The 21,820-nt window shown below is 36.7% G+C and overlaps 1 protein-coding gene across 9 annotated transcripts; it reads right to left on the bottom strand.

Moving 5' to 3' along the window:
• Window positions 1-190: 190 nt before the first annotated feature.
• On the bottom strand, window positions 191-21,474 carry CLK4 (CDC like kinase 4). 9 transcript variants are annotated; one of them, XM_036846564.1, is made up of 16 exons: window positions 21,324-21,474; window positions 17,535-18,527; window positions 15,030-16,520; window positions 14,871-14,929; window positions 13,541-13,763; window positions 12,371-12,461; window positions 11,906-11,972; window positions 11,364-11,393; window positions 8,802-8,918; window positions 8,543-8,709; window positions 8,242-8,336; window positions 7,862-7,991; window positions 5,011-5,093; window positions 2,130-2,209; window positions 978-1,068; window positions 191-893 (listed from the first exon to the last, which is right to left on the bottom strand). In XM_036846564.1, exons 3-16 carry the CDS (start codon window positions 15,057-15,059, stop codon window positions 753-755), a joined length of 1,404 nt encoding a protein of 467 aa, XP_036702459.1. In that variant the 5' UTR covers window positions 15,060-16,520; window positions 17,535-18,527; window positions 21,324-21,474; the 3' UTR covers window positions 191-752. The 9 variants fall into 9 exon arrangements, with proteins under 9 accessions (XP_036702459.1, XP_036702461.1, XP_036702455.1 ...); XM_036846566.1 differs by lacking the exon at window positions 15,030-16,520; XM_036846560.1 differs by lacking the exons at window positions 14,871-14,929; window positions 15,030-16,520 and having other exon boundaries at window positions 17,535-17,601; window positions 18,367-18,527; window positions 21,324-21,459.
• Window positions 21,475-21,820: the final 346 nt, after the last annotated feature.

Below are 21,820 nucleotides of genomic sequence, written 5' to 3' on the forward strand. Positions count from 1 at the left end.
TCATCAGAATTCCTATTTCTACGTTTGTGACTAACTACATAAATAGCCATTGGAAAACAGACTTCCCAAGCTAACTTTCCAGTTAGACTTTAATCTTAAACGAAGTGTGATGCGGTTTTACTAACCTATTACGATGCACAAGTTGGATGTCTTTCCATGAATGCTACTTACCACCACTGACATCACCCAATGAAACAGAACACAATACTTACAATTTAATGAAATTCCAACAGCAAACAGTTCCTATGGGTTTTGGTTTCTAATACCTGCCTACCTAGAGTTAATAATACTTATTACCTGTTCAACAATTACAGAAAAAACTTTTCAAGTTAAGAAAAGTTTGAGGTATATAAAGAATATTCATTTAAGAATGAAGTAGTCAAGATTTCCTTTTACTCAAAAAAAAAACCAAAAAACAAAAGACAAAAATCACTTCCAAGAGTCAACCTCCATGTACAAAAGGCAAGATCAATCACATTTATCGCTGGACACAAAGGATATTCCAAAGGTCTTTAAAAATGGTAATTAATCTCAAAAAAGGAAAATTAATTTTAGCTTTTATATTTCATTCATTATCAAGACCATATTTGCTTAACAAGATAATTATGCAATTGATACAAAACATACAGCATTTACACTTAACTGTACAAAATAATTTAAGGTTTACAAAAATATTAGAATGTTTAGAGTTGACTGACACAGTCTTAAATAATCTCTTCTAGAGAAGTATAGTAAGACCACTGATTTCCATTTCATTTCTTTTTTAATAAGTCAAAGAAAGGATGCTGCAATGCTTCATCCAAGGTAATTCTTTTCACTGGATCATATTCTAACATTCTTCGAACCAGGTCAAACAGTTTCTCATGTTCTTCATCATGACAAAGCATAAATTCCTGAGGGGAAAAATGACTTTGTTTAAGAAAGACATTAAAAAATAGTTAAAACAGGTTTTTTTTTTTTGTTTTTTTTTGTTTTACCTTTAATGGTTTGCAGCGTCTCCTAACATATCTACCAGCAGAACTATGTTCATCCCAATCTAGCTGATTATGATGAAAATACTTGTGTTTCCTATAGGAAAGAGAAGTCTGGATTAGTTTAAATTAAAAACAAAACAAAAAAAACCCCCCAAAACCCCACATGCTTACCCTGCCCCCACCAGGGGACTGGGGGAAAAGATGGAACCATAGACATCTCTCTATATATACATAAACATACAATTTCTAAAAATCTCAGCAATAATTATATCAGATACCTTGTATGGTATTTTTCCTAATCTTGTACCCTCTGAAGTTTTAGTATCCCACCTAAGTTGTTCCCAAATACCAGACATGACACAATGCCAGCTTCAAAAACAGAGGTTCCTAGATCCATTCCTGTAAATTCTGATTTCACTAGATCTGGAATGGGGCTGGAAATCTTTAACAATTCCCTGGGTGACTTCTGCGGTGAAGCTATGTTTTGAAACCACTTATAGTATTCTTGTCCAAAGACATACATGTGGTTTGCAACAGTCTGGAATTCAAACTTAGATATGACTCCAAAATCAAGCTCTTTTTACTACTCTATGTATTATTTTTACATCAACCTAGGAAAACATTTATGCAAAGGTTAACTTGAGTATAAAAACACCACTTTATTTACTGGATCACAAAGTAAATACTGCATTACTTTTCAAAAACTTGACTTCATGAAAAAAAATTCAAAATCTACAGTCTTTGGAATAAGCAATAACAACAAAGATGGGTTTTCTATAGTTTGAATATAGGCCACTGCATGTACCCAATAAGGGCTTTAATCTTAAAAAGCATACCTGGTGGCGCAGTGGTTGAGAATCTGCCTGCTAATGCAGGGGACACGGGTTCAAGCCCTGGTCTGGGAAGATCCCACGTGCCGCGGAGCAACTAGGCCCGTGAGCCACAACTACTGAGCCTGCGCGTCTGGAGCATGTGCTCCGCAACAAGAGAGGCCACGATAGTGAGAGGCCCGCGCACCGCGATGAAGAGTGGCCCCCGCTTGCCGCGACTAGAGAAAGCCCTCGCACAGAAACGAAGACCCAACACAGCCAAAAATAAATAAATTAATTAATTAATTTAAAAAATAAAAATAAAAAACGCAAATAAAAAGCATACCTTGTTTTCTGAATCATGTGTGTTGGTATGGGTCCTAATATACGTTCCATCATTGCCAGGTGCTCTTTACTATCATGAGTCTAAAAAAGTAGGAAAAAGAAACTTAGCACTTTCCATTTCCCTACATGCACATAAAAGGAAAACACAAGAAAATAGTGTTTCCGGGACTTCCCTGGTGGTCCAGTGGTAGAGAATCCACCTTCCAATGCGGGGGACGTGGGTTCGCTCCCTGGTCGGGGAACTAAGATCCCACATGCTGTGGGGCAACTAAGCTTGCCCACCACAACGAGAGAGCCCGCGTGCCACGAACTACAGAGCCCACACACTCTGGAACCTGCACACCACAACTGGAGAGAGAAAACCCGTGTGCCGCAACTAGAGAGAAGCCCAAGTGCTGGAATGAAGACCCAATGCAACCAGAAAAAAAAAAGAAAAGAAAAAATTAAGTAAATAAATAAATGTTAAAAAAAGAAAACAGTGTTTCCATAAAAGGACTAGATTAGACAGCTATACAGTTTATATTACACTCTACTTCAAAGATGGAATAAAACTGAATGAGCTATACTGATTGTCTGATTTCTGAAATGGATTGGTAAGGTCTGTATAGCTGATTGACAGACAACTTTTTAAGTATATTTTACTGAAGTACAGTTGATTTACAACGTTCGAATAATTCGTTTAATGTAAAACAGAACAGTTTTTCCTTATTTGTATTACTTGTACTGCTTAACTGAGGGATGACTGGGGAAGATTACCAAAAACCTGGCTACTCATTTTATCAGTTGTTTAACTAACCTCCATTACCCAATGGATAGCAACTTTGTAACACTAATCCTAGACAATAAAAATACAGTCCCAATAATTCTTACAACAACCTTGAGCTAGGAATGTGGGAACATAACTTCCAAAGAGGTTAAGATACTAGCTCAAGCTCATATAGCTCATCAATGAGGAAACCTGAGCTGTGAACCCAAGTCAAAACTCATATTCTTAAATTACACAGTAACAGAGCTTTGGCTAAAGTAGAATAAATTGTTAAACTAAATGGTACACTCCTAAGCAGAGGCTGGCAAACTTTTTCTGTAAAGGACCAGATAGTAAATATTTTAGGCTTGGATGGTCTACCACATATTCTTTTTCGTTTTTTAAAGCAGGCATCAGACAGGATATAGTTTGCCAACCCTTGTTCTGAAGAGCAGAGTCTATGTGCAATGCTTTTTAAATCCATTAACTACTGTGCCTAGCACACTTTCAAAATGTTCTTAATTCATGACAGGAATAAATAATACAAGCTCCATTATCTTCAAAAAGTTCCTTAGTTGAAGACTATTTTGGAGGGTAGAATTAAAATATAAACCACATCTCAAACCAAAGTTAATAATTGATGCTTAAGATCTCAGAATGATTTACAATCATAAAACCATCTGAAGGATTTTATATGTGTCAAAATGAAGAAAGCATGCACTGTGCTCAACTTTTTCCTTGACCCTATAGCTTACTACCACAAAACCAGACACCACCCCCTAGAAATGACTGACAGCTATGTTCTAGATATCATACTTGTCTACAAACTCAGAGTACTTTTAACAGATCTCTACAGAGTAGACAGAAGTTTGGTGAGGTGCCCCACAGCAGTGAACACATATATTCTGCAACAGCCACCTAAGTGACTTATAATTCATCACAGCTTCCTCCCTCCTCATCCTGCATTGCCATAACCTCAAATCAACCTTAGTATTAGTCAGGAACTCCCTAACCACCCTCACCTCATCCAACAACACACCTTGATCAAATCACAACCCTCTTAAAGTTCTTCAATGGTTATACCACTTGAAGCTTTCAAGACTTTTTCTGACATAAGCAAAATTATGAGGAAAAAAAGTAGAGACCTAAATAACATTTTCCCCTTTTTGTTTTGCCAAGTAAGCCAATAACTGTTATCATTTCATAGAAAGAACATTTTAATACCAAAAAAACAGGAGAGATAATTTCTAAATGAAAGCCAGAATGGCAACCCTACAAAATCATTTTCATTTTAGACCAGTCTACATTTGGAAACCACTGACTCCTAGGATAAAACAAATACCTTTCTATGGCAAACAAGTCCACTATGAATCAGTACTTGCCTACTGACACCATTTTCCTATTTATCCAAGACACTCTGACAGCACTATTCATCCTTCCTCAACTAGAGGTGCTTCCTTTATGCCTCTTGCATTTATGAATACCATTTCTTCCTGATATGGCCATCACACACTCTAGTTTTCTGACAAACTCTTACTCTTCCTTATAGCATGGATTAAACTCCCTACTCCTCATTGATGCCTTCTCTAAGGGAACTTAACCGTTCACCTTTTCTGGGTTCCCTTCTACATTGTTCCATTATAGCATGTATCACATTGTACTGTACGTTTTCCCATGTCTATCCTGTGTATGACTTCCTTGAGGACAGAGATGCTGTCTTCATTTTTATACACATAGTGCTTAGAAATGTGCCTAGGGTGTCATAGATGCTTAATACAACTTACTGTTTCTGAATTCTTTTAATAAAAGTGCAACATAACCAGAGCTGAATTAAAGCTGACCGTAGTAACACTAATGTAAATTTATGAAGGAGCACCACAATAAAAAAATGGATCATATGAAGTCAATATGAACCATGTGTTTAAAAGCTCCACATGCAGAATGAATTATGACCATTCACTGAGAGTATTTCATTCAACTATGGTTTTAGAGAAGGATGACTATTTTGCACATGTAAGTTTTAATCTTAAGAATAATGACACTATGGCAACTTTCCAATATGGAAACCAAAACTTTAACATGCCTTTAACATTAAAGCTCATTATGAATCAGTAAATAACATTTACTAAATACATACCTGAAAGACTGTGAAACCGAGGTAATATTCAATAAGAATGCAACCTATGCTCCAAACATCACAAGGCTGAGACCAACCTAAAGCTATTTAAAAACAAAACCAAACATTTTATTATGCACCAATTTTTAACTGCCAATACACAATATCTTTTCCTATGTGGGTGCTCTCTTTATATAGCCCATTTAGGAGAATATGATAGTAAATTCAGGGTTTACATTTTTAGTTTTATATCAAACATTATTCAGTATGCTTTCAGAGTCCTCCATATCCTTGTATCAAATTACAGTATTTTAACCTGGGGGAGGAGGCATTTTATGTAAGATAAGAGGGCTTAGCAAATATTCCATAGTCTCTGAATTGCTTGTGCAATGAGGAGCACTGTTATACCCAGTTAACGGTTGTTCTATGAAATTTTACATTTTATTAGTGCAAATATAGATCAATAATTATCCTCAGAATGTAATTACTAACCCCTTATCAATTACCATCAGCTTGATATCTGAGTTTATTTCTTCCATTAAAAGAAATAGTAGTGTCACATAAATTATGTAAGAATTATAATGGATATTATAAGCAGTGTCACCCATAAGCAGAATTATATAGCTATTTAAAGTTCACATAGAGAGGTATCTATATATGTACTTTCAGGCTGTCTATACATGATCATATATACTTTCTCCTTCAGAATCTCAATAGTAACATTATTCAGAAAAGAAAAAAACACCTAGCCTTAAGTCTATATCTAATTAGAAAGGAAAAGAGTAAACCATACAGATGTTTTAACCTTTTAAAGATTAAGTTTTTAATAAAACAATAATGTACAAATAAAACCTACTTTAAAAGACATTTCAATTACTTTCAGTAACATTACTGAATTTAAAGACAAAGGAAGAAACAATATATTCAAGGAACTTGACTATGATTTAGCCATTTTTGTTAACCCTCATAGTACTTATCACTTGAACAAAAGGATAATGGAGCATGGTTTCTACTTACAGTAACACATACAAAATCTGCAAATGATAGAGCTTGGATCTAAGATGAAAGTTTTCTTTTCCAGCCACTCCTGTCTCCCAGTCCAGCTTCTCCCAGGTGACTGTAAATCACCTCATTCTCTTATGGGTCAGCTCTCATACTCTTTGGAATTTCACATCATTCACTTTTACCAACTTCTGTTTACTACCAACACCCAAGACATGACACCAACTGCCCTCCTCTATGGTAGCACCTGACAACATCTTCCTCTTCAACCTAATTCTGTCTTAATCCTCAGGAGTAACACTTCACAAACACACAAAGAACCCTTCTAATCTTCCCATCTGTTCATTTCTTTTCCTAAAGACCAATAACCCCAATTTCAGATTTATATCAACTATCCCCAGCCTGGCCACACATGGGACTGTAGTATTACTAAGAATCACTGTATCTTACGCAATCTAGGAGGAGGCCATTAATTAACTGTAAGATACACCACTGTTTTACGAACCAGTAACAAAGAAAAAAATGCCAATTGTTTTGTGTTGTGTTCCCTCACATGTTAAAATGTGGAGAAAAATCTTCTTAAAATGGATAAAACACAGCAAGTTATCTCTTTTTAAGCTCTGAAAATACCTCTCTGTCCACAATCTCTTCCCACACTCTTTTCTTTTACCTTCATTGCAGCCTTCAGTCCTCAACCATGAATACACTTTCTAAACTACTGCAACATAGCAGCTTCTTTCAGACCATACTAAGCAGAAATCCTAGTAACATCAATCTCAAAGATGAGCTCCAAACCTGTGCTATCCTATGTGGTAGCCACTAGCCACATGTGGCTATTTAAATCTAAAATTTAAATTAATTTAAAATTCAGTTCCTCAGTCACACTGGCTATACTGAAAGTACACAGTAGTCTACGTGTGGCTACTAATGGCTACCATATTGGATAGTGCAGATACAGAACATTTCTATCATCACGGAAAGTTCTACTAGCCAGCACTACATAATATTCTTAATTTCCTGTCCCTTTTACTAATTCTCTACTCTAGGTAAACATCATTAGTTTGCTTTCACACTCATATTCTGAACTACCAAGTCCTCTTAGACAAAAGGTAAAAAGTGGAAAAGACTGATTCCACAAAGATGTTTTACTATCCAACCTCGGTTGAAACTTACTTTTGGCGAATATGCTTATACCATTTAACTATCTCCCAATATCACCTGATCTGAATTTTTCCCACTGTCTCCAAGCCCCCAAAGCCATCTCTGACTTCCTTGCTCTATCAACATGACTTAGTCTCAAACTTTTAAATTTTGAGGCATAAGATGCGCTCTCCCTCACTGAGTTCCCTTTTATTAATATTTAAAAACCCTGCACCTTAACTAATTTTCCTTTCTATGCTTTCTCATGTCAAAGATGATTAAAGAAGCTCTCCTCTTAGACTAGCCCCCCTTTCTTCTCCTCTTAACCTCCATCCACCCTACATCTAGACGTCTGCCAACCAAATCTTTAGCATTTTCACCAGCACTATGCTTTTGTGATGAGACGAAAAGAGGTGCCCACATAGCTTCAAAATCACACTGCTGTCAGGTACTTAGCCAATACAGCTTGTTCTCTTATGATCTTGTAAGACTGACTTGTTCAAAAATAACCACCACCTGGAATATCTTTACAGATGATATCACATTTTTCCCACTCAGGAAAAATATTTATAGCAATGTCCAGACAGCTTTTATGAACACAGAAAACATTTTCTGTACACTGCTAAGAAAATCACAGCTATCCTCCGACTACCTGCCCCCCAATAAAAGCTGTAGAGAACAAAAAACCTCTTTTTCAATTAGAATATCAGGAAGTCTGTTATCTACTGACCCAAAATGACCTCTGGAGCTCTGTAATGCCGTGTAGATACCAAAGTACTATGATGTTCATCATCGTATGTTGCACTTCCAAAGTCAACAACTTTGATATCTGTGTTTTTCAGTGTGCGTTCATCACGTTTCTAGAGATACAGTTAAGTAAACACAAAGATCAATAAAGATATGAAATATTTTATAGCACTATCCAAAAGGCTTGCACATGAATTATCTTTTTGATTTTCAAAATAACCCCATAAGGAAGGCAAAGGATTACCCTTTTTGGGTTAAACATCAGGATATAATAAGCCTCAAAGGTAAAATTCCTCATCCAAGGATCACCAAGCTAAATTAATTTTAAACACAACTACCAAAATTAAAACAAGTGTAACTTACCATTTTCGAATTATACTTGACTACATAGTCAGACTTCACAAATAAAATATTTTCAGGCTTCAGATCTGTATGGGTTAATTTATTATGATGCAAAACTACAAAAGAAAAAAAAGACTTTATTAGTTTCACTTACAAATTTAATCTGTACCGGGGCAAAGGAGAATTAGTAGTAGATGTAGGGATCAAAAGTGGTTTCATCTTTACTTGCAACATGCATGTTTAGTGACAATGTTTTGATATGTTGCTTGTATAATAAAACCTTTAATTTATTGGTATTTAAAAATTTAACAAGTATACTTACAATTTATTGACTGACAGATCTGATATGCCATTTGCCTGATATGGTCAATTTGAAATGGCAGAAAGCTATTTTCTTTAATGAAATCATAGGTACTAAGTCCCAGGAGTTCAAACACAATACAAACATGACCATGATGATCAAACCATTCTAGCATCTGGACACATCGGCTAAAACAGATCAAAATAAAAATAATTCAGTTCATAGAATTCTGATTATTTCATGTAACATAATGGATCACAGTTCCAAGTTTATTACTTACAAGATGCTATTGGGATCAGTACTATTTAAATGCTCTAATACTTGGATTTCTGAACGAGCTGCTTCACGATATCGTCCCACATTTTTTATGATTTTCACTGCTACATGTATGCCATCCCTTAAAAACAAAATGAAAATGGTAAATGTACAGAAGGGCGTTGAAGACATGTATCCTCTAAAGCAGCTGTCCCCAACCTTTTTGGCACCAGGGACCGGTTTCATGGAAGACGATTTTTCCATGGTTGGGGGGACGGTGTGATGGTTCAGGCGGTAATGCAAGCTATGGGGAGCAGCATATGAAGATTCACTCGCTCGCCCACTGCTCACCTCCTGCTGTGAGGCCCAGTTCCTAACAGGCCGCAGACCACTACCAGTCCACGGCCCAGGGGTTGGGGACCCCTGCTCTAAAGCAGAATCTTATTAAGTACCAATCATTCTATGCTATTTTCCTAAAATAATCTTTCACGGTATATTATAGCAGATCTATAAACATTTTTTCAAAACATTTTGACAAAATATACTTTATATGGAGTGATGATTTCTCTTAATACTTATGAACATTAATGTTTGTTTCCAAAAGTTTAAATTTACCTAGATTTTATAAGTAGTTTTTTTAAAAAAAGGATAAAAATATAAACCTTGAATAGAACATACTACTGCTGAAAGCATTCGCTCATTCACCAGGCTAGACCGACTGTGCCAGATGTTGCACTGGAAATCAGTGATAAAAAGGGCTTGTCTCATGTACCTCATAGTCTAATGGAAAAGACAGACACTTGAACAACTTATCATAAGGTTAGAAGTGCCTGGTATAAGGAGTAGAGAGAAGAAAGAGCCTAACCATCAGGGTTAGGGGAGCTTAGACTTCTTCAGAGAAGAAAGACAACTATCAGTTTGTTAGATAATTCCAGCAAAGGAGACACCATCAATAAGTCATGAAGCCAAAAAAACGTTTAGTGCATTCATGGATGCGAATAGGTATAAATAGCAACAACGTAGGGCAGTGTGTTTTAGACCGGGGCATCTGTAATACTTCCTAAAAAGTACAGAGGGAATTCCCTGGTGGTCCAGTGGTTTAAGACACGAGCTTTCACTGCCGTGGGCCCAGGTTCAATCCCTTGTCAGGGAACTGAGATCCCGCAAGCCACGTGGCGCGGCCAAAAAAAAAAGCCATAAATGATTTTGAGGAAAGGGATTTCCAATCTTCAGCTTCCTTCTGTCCTCTTTTCTAAACCTGATATTCTTGAATACAAGCCAGCAGTCAACCCTGCATTTTTCACTATGGCCTTCCCACATTACAAAAGAGAACCCCATGCACACGAAATTAATATGGCAAGGTTTGTGCCCTAGGCTGTTTTTAAAAAAAAAAAAAAAAAATCTTTGAGGCAAACAAATTTTTCTAGTGGCTGGATAGCAAACCTATTCCAAACTCATTTCTTTTGACAAGGCCCCAATGAAGTTGTGGGCTGATATATAATCATCAAAATAAATTTTTAATGATTTATCTCCCTATGATGTATAGCATATATCTCAAGACTTAAAAAGAATTACTATAAAACTGCTGTGACAAAACTTCTTCTAGTCTCATCTATTTAATCATACGGCCAAGTTTTCTAACTGCTAATAAGCTATAAAAATGAACAGTGCTAATAGCTATAAAAATGAAAAATGGATAATGGTGTTAGCTAGTGCTACTATAGTAATCACATTGCAGTATATAAATGTTTCAAACCAACGTTATACACCTTAAACTTACAAGCTTTCATATTACTTGTCAATTAAAAAAAAAAAAAGAAAAATGGAAACTTAATGCTAAAACAGTAAGATTTATCTATGGACACATGAACTCGTTTTTTAAAGGCCCCAACCATCTCAACAAAAGATATATTTTCAATTAAATTGTATGTTTTAGGTCTAATAAGTATCAAAATTTGTAACAGATTTGTACTTGATCAACTGAATACTATTCATTGGAATATCTCAAATACTCAAGTCTTGGAACCTCAAGAAATTTTTAAAAGACCTTAATGGGACAACTAGTGAAATGTGAATCAGGTCTGTAGATTAGCTGGCAAAACTTGAAAATACATATAACATGTAAATATAGAGAATGATTAAATACTGTAAAATGTTAACATTTGTGGAATCTGGGTGAAGAATATATGCGAATTCTTTGGAATATTTTAGCAACTTTCCTAAGTCAAAGTATTTCAAAATATCTTAAAATTTTACTTTATGTTCACATTTTTGTCATAGAGAGGAAAAGGGTGATAATAAAAGACATTTAGGATAATATTCTTTATGAAAAGTGAAGTAAAAGTAAGTTCAAGGATAAAGCATTTCTAGGTATTCAAGAAAAGTTTGTTCATGGATGACAGGAGGTATCAAGCTGTTGTATTTAGATTCCCCCAAACATATTTAGAAAGAGAGATATGTTTTTTTTTTTAAATCAGCATTTACAATAAGCTGGAAATTACATCCTCAACTATTTTATGATGAAAAATTTAGATGTCAATTTAGAAATGTGCAGTTTCCACTAAACTGTTTTAAGACGTTCACCTACAAAAAAACTTGCAACCACAGAAGAGTGATCCTAGAGGAAAACATGAAAATGAAGCAGAGAGGGTCAAATAACAAAAAGTTTAGTATAACTCATTAAAGAATCTGAACTTTATTCTGTAGGCTGCAAGTAATGTAATTTCTTTATAGTTTAAGAAGCTAACCCTAACGTGCAAATATTATCCTTTGGAAATAAAAGTTTTTGAACCAAGAAGATTAGACATGCTAATTTATTGTCTCTGCAATTCAAAAGTAGGGTAAAGCACTCCAAATCTCTTATAGAAAGCTAAGGACCTAAGTTCTGGGAAACTCTTCACTTGAACACTCACATTAATTTCAATGAACTCCATCTGATAAAAATTTTCAGCATTCTTGATCAAAATCCATACTTACGGTAAATAAATCATACACAGTTCAAGAACTTTTGAATACTTATACCTCCCAGGAAAACACATAGCTACCACTTAAATTCCATTTCATCTAAATTATGGATCCTTCCCCACCAAAAATATCAGAACGTTCAAAAAAGAAAAACAACAAACTTACGTGCCATGATCAACGCACTCTACAACTTTGCCAAAGGCCCCTTCTCCCAAAGTGTCCACGATTTCATCTAAAGTGAGGGGGGAGAAAGAAGTGTAAGTACATGAGTACAAATTATCAGTTATTCAAATAATGAATGCTTAAGTGTGGAATATTTTCAAATGATCTCTATTAAAGCATAATTAAGGTTCCAGCACTCAAATTATTTTATTTTCAGCTGCTACAAAAACAATTTAGATAGAGCTATCTTTCTTGCTCTAATCTCAAATTCCACTGATTATTTTGGAACTTTAGAGTAAAAATATTTAAACTCTATAGAAAAGAAGAAATACAAAAGAACAACAAACAAACCCACGAAAAACAAAACAAAAAAGCAATGAAGAGTTCTTTAGCCCCCCGCTGACAAACTATTCTTAAAAAGATTATTCTGTCTGCAAAGTTTAAAAAGTGTTGAAAAATATTCTATACATCTTGCTCTTAGAACGTCTCCACTTTGACAGATCAGGTGACCCTCCTCATCATCCTCTATACTCCTGGATCTTTTCCTTCGGTGGCTCTTCTGGAACGGCAAGTGGGCAGCACCAAGATCGTCCAGCCAATCAATATATCAGAGTGAATTCAGGGCAGAATACGCAATTCATTCAGCGGGGAGATATTCAGGCATTCAGATAAGCACCAGGCCACGAACAGTTGGCAGGAGCAATTTCAAATTCAGTCCCCAGAAATTCACAGGGCACAGTTTATGTTACAGAAGAAAAACATGGCAAGGAACAGATTTTCAGATAAGATACTTAAAGTGGCAATAGAAAAAAACAACACAATTGTCTCTTTAAAATACTGATTTAATTGAAGTCTGAAATTTAAAGAATGCAATGTCATGATCTATTAATCTCTTGTTATAAAATAGCCTATGCTGTGAGTTGAGATGTCTAGTTTGTAAAGAAAATGTTTTAAGATGTCAAGATTAGTTCAAATTGATACTTAGCAATATTTTTAAACATACTTGATTAAAATAAAAGGGGAAAATAAAGGCTAGTTAATGTCAATGTTCGATCTAATCAATAATAGTTCTACTGAAGAAAACTTGGGGAGGAAAATAATAATTCATAGTTTACTGACCAAACAAGTGAAGATTCATGAGTGTAAAAAAAGAAAAAGGGCAGGCTTTCTGGACAATAATTTCCCCTTCAGCACCCACTTTCAGAACTCCAGTGGAACTAACTGCAGACTGTGCTATACACAGGGTAAGTATCCGCCAGTGCAACTTTCTACATTTGTCTGCAAGTACTGGGAAAGGGGTTTCTTTTAAAGTAAAAAACGTTTAAGATGAAAGAAAAGATGGGTGCTTCATCTTTTCGTATGACTATGTTATAAAACATAAAAATATTTTTAATATTAAAATCAAGAAACTCATGATCTGGTCTGCAGAAAATGAGTAAATGTGGGCAAATGAGGGCTAACTAATAAATACAGATTAGTTGTAAGAATTTGGAAGTTTCCTTTAAGGATTCAAGTAATATAAACACAATTATATTCATATAGTATTATATATATAAACTTTTTCAAACTTATTGGTTCAGTAAGAGCTTTTACACACAAATAAGTATCCACCCAAAATAAAAACAAAATCAATCATACCGAACGTGACTGATTACTTGAACAGTGTCTATTACGCTTCCTTTTAGGACTGCTTCTCCTGCTTCGGACTGAAGAGTTACTGCAGTGGATTCGATAACCGCTTTCAACGTCTCTGTGATAACGTCTAGGAACATATCTTTCGCAGTAGTCATTTCTGTATTCATCAATGTATCTCCGGTCCCGATAATCTCTCTCATTCAAGGACCTGGCTTCTAAATAATGACTGCAAACACATCAAAGGATTTAAAATTACTCTCATTCTAGAATAACGTGGTTAAAATAAAAACATTCTCTCAAGAATTCCTGGTTTAAACAACTAACTCAATAAAAGAAAAAAATACAAATTGATGAATTAGAATTGATATTTAACTCACAAAACTTAAGAAATAATTTTACTTTAACCAACAAGCAAATGGGTACATATATCTCTATTAATATATACTGCTATCAAGGAACAAAGCTTGGGTCAAATCATTCAACATATTCAGTGTTTACTTGATTAAGTGTCCCTTTACCTTCTGGTGAAAGTTAAGACCAAAACTTCACAAAACTGCTCTTCTGAAATTCATCAGTCTTATGATATATGCATCTGTAACTAACCTCTCTTCCTTTTTTCAGAGCCACACACAATATGAGGCAGGCAAAACAGGATTCCTTTCCTTCTTCATGTAAGTTAGGTATCTCTAGCACACAGAGCTTTCATGAAAGGTGTATTAGAGCTAAAAGGAATCTTAAATATATTTCAGGCCTTTCATTTTACAGATGACTAAACTGAGATCCCTAGAAGGAAAACGATTTGCCATGGTTGTAGAGCACATTCTAAATCCTATTGTATGTGCCAGTATTATTATACACACCACCTATTCCATCTCCTCTCCTCTTTTTATTTCGAGCTTCCTGTATCTCTTTGAGAAATAGACAACACAGCTTTTGAAGGCTGCTTCATGTGCCAAAAATATCTAAAATATATCCCCCTCAAATGAGAAAAGGTTCTTGTAATTGCTTGCTTAGGATTTCCCAACCCCCTACTTCCCTTTGCATTTTGAATTTCCTGTCATTCCTGCTTGTGAAATAAACAAGAATTCAGGGAAAACAGCATCATCTGGTGCCACAGTGCTTAACTTCTGAATCTACAGATCCCTTTGAAAATCTGATTGAGAGATATGGACCCTCTCCCCTAAGAAACGCACAAAATGCGTAAACAAAACTTGGCAAGGAATTTCAGAGGTCATGGACCTCAGGAAGTCAATGGATTCCAGTTAAGCAGCCTTGATCTGATGGAAAGAAAAAGACAGATTCAACTGACCCAGTTTCCCGTCCCCCTCTCTACCTGGGATGAGTGTCCTCTTCAACAGAGTGCGAAGCTTCAAGAGGGATGCACATGGAGCACTGAGGGAGAGAGGGGACACCTGCCCAGTCAGACACATCAGCTAAAATAATCCTGACAAGCAATGGAGTGACAGATGTTGACTAGACTGCCCTCACTGACCTCTTCCTTCTTCCCAGAATATGTTGTCATTCTTTTTCTCAGGAGGCTGGTTTACGCAGAAATAAAGGAAAAGCATCTCTAAAACTGCTACTCAACAGGGCTGGGATCAAATCCAGGCTGGGGAGATGCAGAAACCCCCTTTCCCCAGTGTCAGCCTTAAGTTCTAGCCATTGGAGAAACAACTCAGGATATTAGGGTCTAAATCTGGGTCTAAGTCAGGGATCTGATCAGTTGCTTGGAACCGTTAAGGGAGAGACCTACAATACGTCAAACTAGAAATTACCATACTCTAAAGGGCATCTGTTTAATTCTGTAAGGCATCCTTCCCATAAAAGTCTAAAATTTATCAGAAAACTCTAACACTAATAATCCTTAGCTGGACTAGTGCATGAAATTAGAGCTGCTGATAATCCATAAATAATCTACAGAATAACAAACATGGGGTGAAGTAATACCATGAGGATAAACTAAAAAGATGAGGACCTCTTCAACCTACAACAACCAAGGCTTAGAGATTATATAAACAAAGTCTACAGAATTATAAAGGCTATATGGACAGAGTGAACAGGATGAGCAGATTGATTTAATTTCTAAAAATATTCACTGAATGTCCAGTGAATATTTCACTGTAGTTCTTCAAAACAGCCACGACTAATGAGGCTATGGGCATTCGTTTTTATTTCCACACAGGTCCTGTGGAAGATAAAAAATACATATGAGGCAAAATCCCTGCCAACAAATAATTGTTCAATTTGAGATTACTCACACAAAAATAAAACAAAACTCAACAATGCAGGAAATGCCGAAAGCCTGGATATGAGTGCTTAGGGTCAGAGAGGAGAAAAAACTCAAAATGCTTAAAATGGTCAGGGAAGATTTCATGAAAAAGAAGGGAAGAGTTGTATCTTAAAGGGAAATCAGGATTTGGACAAAGTGGGAAGTAGAAGAAATGCCAAGAGAGAAAAATGGCATACTACCATCTTACATTTATAGAGTACTTTTAGCCAGAATGGCTTAGAGATGAGTTTGTCTACATGTTACTCAGGAAATAGTAAGTAGACAATTTCAGCAAGAGCAATTTTCATATAGGGGAACATATGCAAATAAATAATCTGGGAACAGATCATCCAAAAATCTTGCATGCCAGGCTAAAGGGCTTAAAACAGTGTTTCTCAAAGGGTGGTCTCTTTATTAACAATATCGAAATATTGAATTTTTAAAAATGAAGATCCCTGGACCCCAGGTCAGACTCACTGAATAATCTGATAATATGCATTTTAAACATACCTCCAAAGTGATTCTATTCACACTAAAGTTTGAGAATCACTGGTTTAAGGCTTGATACTCTATGTTACAACAAGACATTTAAGGATATAAAATGTGTTCACAGTGTTCACAGCCACATCAGTCTTCCTGTGTAGAATTAATTGATTAAGCCTGTAGGAAGGGAGCAATTCACAGGCTACTTACAAATCAGAAAGAAAAGACAATCTGAAATATATATGAAAAAAGGTAAGATAATTGATACACAATAAAAACGCTTATAAATCATAAATACACTTTAATAGAAAAAACAGCCTAAGAATACAAAAATAATGTTCAAAATCAACTATACTTCAATTTAAAAAAATGTTCAAGTGTTCAATAAGCACATGACAGAGGACAAATTCAGCAGAAATTTAAAAATTCAAATGAAAACAAAACACTATTCTTGGCATTTCAAAATAGGCAAGACTGGTGACAGAATGAAGGAGCATGTCGTAGGGAGTGTAACTTGGTACAAACTTTCTAGAAAAATATGTGAATATGTAGCAAGAGCCTTATAAGAGTTCACACCCTTTAACGTGATACTGTCCCTTCTTAGAACCTATTTTCAGGAAATATTCAGAGGCAAAGATTTGTATACAAAGATATTTTTCAGAAGAAATAATCAGAAATAATTTTACATCCAAATAATGGGGGACTAGCATCCTACCAAGAGTACCTTCTTTATACGTTTCTGTATTTTCCATTTTTTTCCAATAATTTTACAAAAAACACTCTTGTAAAGTTTTGAATCTTGAAAAAGACTATTAGACTACTCCAGATTACGGAGAGCAATTACCACCAGACATCTCTGGTGCCAATATCAAAGAAGAAACTATTGGCCTAGTGGTTATTGGACCGACTCAGTATCATGTTTATGTGGTTAATTATGAACATGAATAACTGTTCATCATTCATATCACTTCCTTTCTACACATACAACGCATAATAAATCCATGAATGGTTAGTACTATGATGTTAAGTCTTACAGAGTATTTTGTACTTATCTTAATATAGGGTACATATATTCTTCTATAATAACATCAATTAGCTCAGGTCATTGAAATCCTGGCATAGATTCTCCCTCTTCCCTCCATATGATAGTGTGTGAAGAATGATTAGTCTGCACTGATTACCAACAAGCTCACTGTTCTACAGAACAAGTCTGTTTTAGCATGGAGAAGGAAAAAAATTACATACTGTTTTTTAAAGTAACCCCAGTTGGCTAATTTAGAAAGCAATCTGGCAAACAGTCCCAGTGGAACATCTGCACAAAACAAGGAGGAAACATAGAACCAACAAAAACAAATGAGAAAGGGAAATTAATGGAGGACAGAATGAAAGAAACTCTATTCACCTAGGCTTTGTTTAATCATTTAGGAACTTGAAAAACTCCTTCAATTCTATATAAATGTATTACCTCCAAATTTTACACTGGTAAGAATACAATAAAACAGGACACATGCCATTGGAAATTTTTATTGAGGCCCTTCTTACAACAGCCAAGCTTCTAAAAATCTCAAACATATCTACTGGCCTTATCTACAAATATAACCTGTAGAATACAGTATAAGCAACTAATCCCCAACACACTTTAACATTCTCACACACCACATGCTATTTTTCTCATCTGGATGAACTCTTCCCCGCCCTTCATTATCTCTCATTTGTGGAACCCTAAGTAAGTGCCCCAAGGTACAGCTCTCCCTACTACATACAAGTTAAAGGCACTCACTGGTCCTTTAATCACTTACTTAACTTTTGTGTCTCATTTCCCCCAACTATATTACTGGCAGCTGGGGCTCAATCAACTGTCTCCTACAGCTCCCAAATGGACACAGATATATGAGGGTAGGAACTCTGTTCTAGTCACAGCAGTGTCTAGCATATGATAGGCACTCAGTAAATATTTTCTGAATGAGCATTTGTTGACTGATTTATAAAACAATCTGACAGATGAAAGGTATATAAGCTAATGACAAGTCATTAAAACTATTAGTGTTAAAATGGTACTAGTTCAAGCGTAATTTACCAATCAGATTCTTTAAACTGGTGATGCGGTTTACAATGTCTGTTCTCTTGTGTACTACTGTGGGATCTCCTCTTCCGCTTGTGACTTCCACTGTAGCTTTCATGTCCCCAGCTTTCTCTGCTATCCCAGTCAGGGCAATGAGTTCTTTTGGAATGCCGCATCTGTTAATGGAAATGAAAAGTGAGTTGTGGAATTTATAGACGGTTATATTTAGTAAATAAAATATTTCACATTAATATTAATTAAATAGAAAAACCCCAGCACATGGGGTCGTACAGGTTCTAAAATCTTCGTAGGTAATGGTTCCCAAGGCATGGAGGCACTATCCCACTGGTATGTCAGATGATTCTAAGTGGCATACACACCTAGTACTAAATGATAACACTGTGAGATCTTAATACATTTTCTTTCAATTCTTCTGGATAAATTCTCAGCTTGGTGCATATCTTCAACTAACACTTGCTAACTGCCATTTTAAAAAAAGAGTCAGGATTCAGGCTTAGAGCCTTCAGTAGACAACAATATCTAGCTAGAAATTAAAAACTTTTTTGGTTTTATTTTTATCATTACCTTCTTTCTATGGTAAATTATTACTAATCTCTTAAGTTATTGATATAATCAAATTATTAAGTTATTGATGTTAACTTTAAATGTGAACTAATTTAAAACAAATATCACAAGTGTCATGCAGCTTTGTCAAAATACTGTGATACAAATAACTGAAGTCAGAGAAACACTTAGGGATACTGAATATAGGAGATGACTGTTTATTTTCAGATCATCCTACAGCCATTCTTAAAATTAAACATATTTGTTGTAGATCTGGGGTGACTAAAGAAATGAATCTATAAGGATGAATGTGGTCACACTGAAATCAGATAATTGTGCCAATTCCCTGACTCCATCTACATCCTCACAGGTTCCATTCAGGATCAGGATCTGTGTTCTAACAATGTCATCCCTATCTGCCTCTTCCCATCTTAATTCTTTCACAAAGCAGTTAAGTTTTTAACAGTGATGTCCAAACTGTTGAAGAGGGTGAGGTTCACAACTCAGCAAGGAGCTGAAAACAGGTAAAATGGAGCAAAACCAACTTAGTTAACCTCCTTCAGTTAGCCCAAATGACTCAGTAACAAGCAAACAAATTCAAGTAAAAAATGTAAAAGATTTCAAATGAATTAAAAAAGACTTAAAAATGAGGCATCTCCTGGGAGGTATTCCCTAAGAAAATGTAGGTATCATGCCATCAGAGCCCGAAGCCACCAAATATTCAGATCTTTTAACTCACTTCTCTTGTTGATTCTTAGGTCCAACAAAAATCCTAAAACTCTAGTCAGGGTTCTCACTGGAAAATGATAAGTGAGCATTCTGATTTACATAGTCATTTGAATATGGGAAACTGAAATAAATGACACTACAAATTAACCTGAGCCAAAAGACCATCAGGAAAGCCATCAAAAAAAAATTGTATTTCTAGTGGAATTCTTCTGACCCTTCAATTACCCAAATTGTATTTTAACCACATAGGAACTCTTTAAAATTGTTTAGTTAAGCATTCTTAAATCATAGCAAGCAAAATTACAACATCTGATGACTGAGGTTTATTACTATGACTATTATAATGCAGTTTTTGCAAAACATGTGTGTCTGCTTCAGTTTTGTTTTTTTCCTTCTACTGTCAGTAGGCCATAACTAGCTCACCAAGGTAGAATTCTTAAATAACCACAGTTATCAATATGCAAATATTAAAATAAGTATCTTGGGAGAGCCAAAGGTTTTTATTTCTCTAGCCAAGTTCATTACTTTAAATTTAATTCAGCTGTTAGGAAGCCATCCCCACCCCGCCCCACTACTGTTCAGAAATATTTTCTCAGGAGGCCAAGAGAAGAATCCCAGATCCAGGTTACAGATTAGGTTCCTTCGCATACAAAAAAAAAGAAAAACTATCTAGAATTATCACACTATTTCTAATTAACAAAGAATCCTACATGTTAGAATCATCGGACATCCTTCAATAAAAACATCAGATACAATAAACATCAGATGTTTATATCCATCTTAGAAACCTGATGCTCTACTGCCCTTTAACACCCTATACTACCCGACAATTTTACGTTATCTATATTAAAATATCTATATAGGTTAAAGTTATGATTAGATGGCTCCAAGAGGACTGCATGTCATGGATAACAAGAAGCCTGTGGGTGTATGTATGGAGCACAATCATACAAAGATAGCTATAAAATAAGACCAGGTGGTTGACGTGGTCAGTTTGGAGCGCTGTTTCCTAAGAATAGTATAAGCATTTCACGGTTACTTAAGTAATCAAGAACAGTGTGATGCAAAAGTATCAGAAATGCAGATCTGATGCAACAATACTATGCTTCACTTTAGGAAAAAACCAGTTCGCACAAAGGATGAGCCTCTCCGTATTTACCTCTCACAAGCACGAGCTAAATTCCACCACCTGGACTCGCAAACTAGCAGTTCCTCGGACGCCCAGTCCCCACCCCCCGCCTCTCCGCCAGGCCACCTGGCCAGGGCCTTTGGCGCACTCTGAGGCAGAAGTCTGACCACGGAAAATTCCAGAATGCTACAAAAGGCCGAGGCCAGGGACCCAGCGTAAGGCTTGATCTAGGACAACACTTGCCCCAGGAGGCTCTCGCAGGGTCTCACTCTGATCGGCGGGACGAGTCACGGGCCTAAGGAGCCGTGATATGAGTGGCCTGGCCTCTCTGAGAAGAGTCAGCGGCAGAGCCGAGGCCTTTCCGCCCTAGGATTTTAAATCTACCATGACACCTGGGCAACTTTAGGTTTCAAATGCCACGAGCAGAGCTGTGCCCCGAAGAAACCCCGGTCGCCGAGGCCCCGAATCCCGTCGTTTTTCCGACACCTGGCTTCGAGACCTAAAAGACTGGGAAACCGCCCAGCCCATAACATCCTATCCGAAACCTTACCTCCGCAAAAGCAAAAGGCCCTTTGGCCGATAACTGTCATCAAACCTCCGTCTTCTCTCCCAGTCGCTGCGACAAATACCCTACAAAATGGCGACAACAGCAGCCTCAACTACAACCCCACCGTCGGCCTCTAGCGCCACCTACACAGGACGAACGCGCCTGCGTGACAGAGCTCCCGCGCTCCCGCCTCTCCCCCTAAGGGGCGGGGCCCTGTGTGACGTCAGGGGCGGGCCCGGCCCTCCACCACGCGGCTGCGTGGGCGGAGCAGTCGCCGCTCCGAGACGTGTGGTGGCTGAGGCGAGTGCCTAGATTGTTTTCGTTGCGTGAGAACCTGGGTGAAGCCGGGAGGAAACGCCCTAAGCCGGTGGCACGTGTCCGCTGCTACTCGAGGAGTTATTCTGAATGCAGCACCTCTCAGCAGAGCCAACCGTGGCTCCGTTTCCTGCTCTCCCTCCCCAGTGGGCCGCACCATGGCTGAACTGCAGGCAGAGCCACCG

The sequence above is a fragment of the Balaenoptera musculus genome, chromosome 3 (genome assembly GCF_009873245.2).
Source record: "Balaenoptera musculus isolate JJ_BM4_2016_0621 chromosome 3, mBalMus1.pri.v3, whole genome shotgun sequence".
In the NCBI taxonomy this organism is placed as follows: domain Eukaryota; kingdom Metazoa; phylum Chordata; class Mammalia; order Artiodactyla; family Balaenopteridae; genus Balaenoptera; species Balaenoptera musculus.

What these genes read in the sequence shown, in the direction of transcription:
- CLK4 (XM_036846560.1), bottom strand. Translation starts at nt 18,469, where the DNA reads ATGAAAGCTACAGTGGAAGTCACAAGCGGAAGAGGAGATCCCACAGTA. An exon ending in TGGGGTTACTTTAAAAAACA is followed by an intron (nt 13,764 to 17,534) that starts GTATGTAATTTT and finishes ATGTGTTTGCAG; the next exon opens with TCATTATTTAGAAGCCAGGT. An exon ending in GATCTGTCAGTCAATAAATT is followed by an intron (nt 8,337 to 8,542) that starts GTAAGTATACTT and finishes TTTCTTTTGTAG; the next exon opens with TTTTGCATCATAATAAATTA.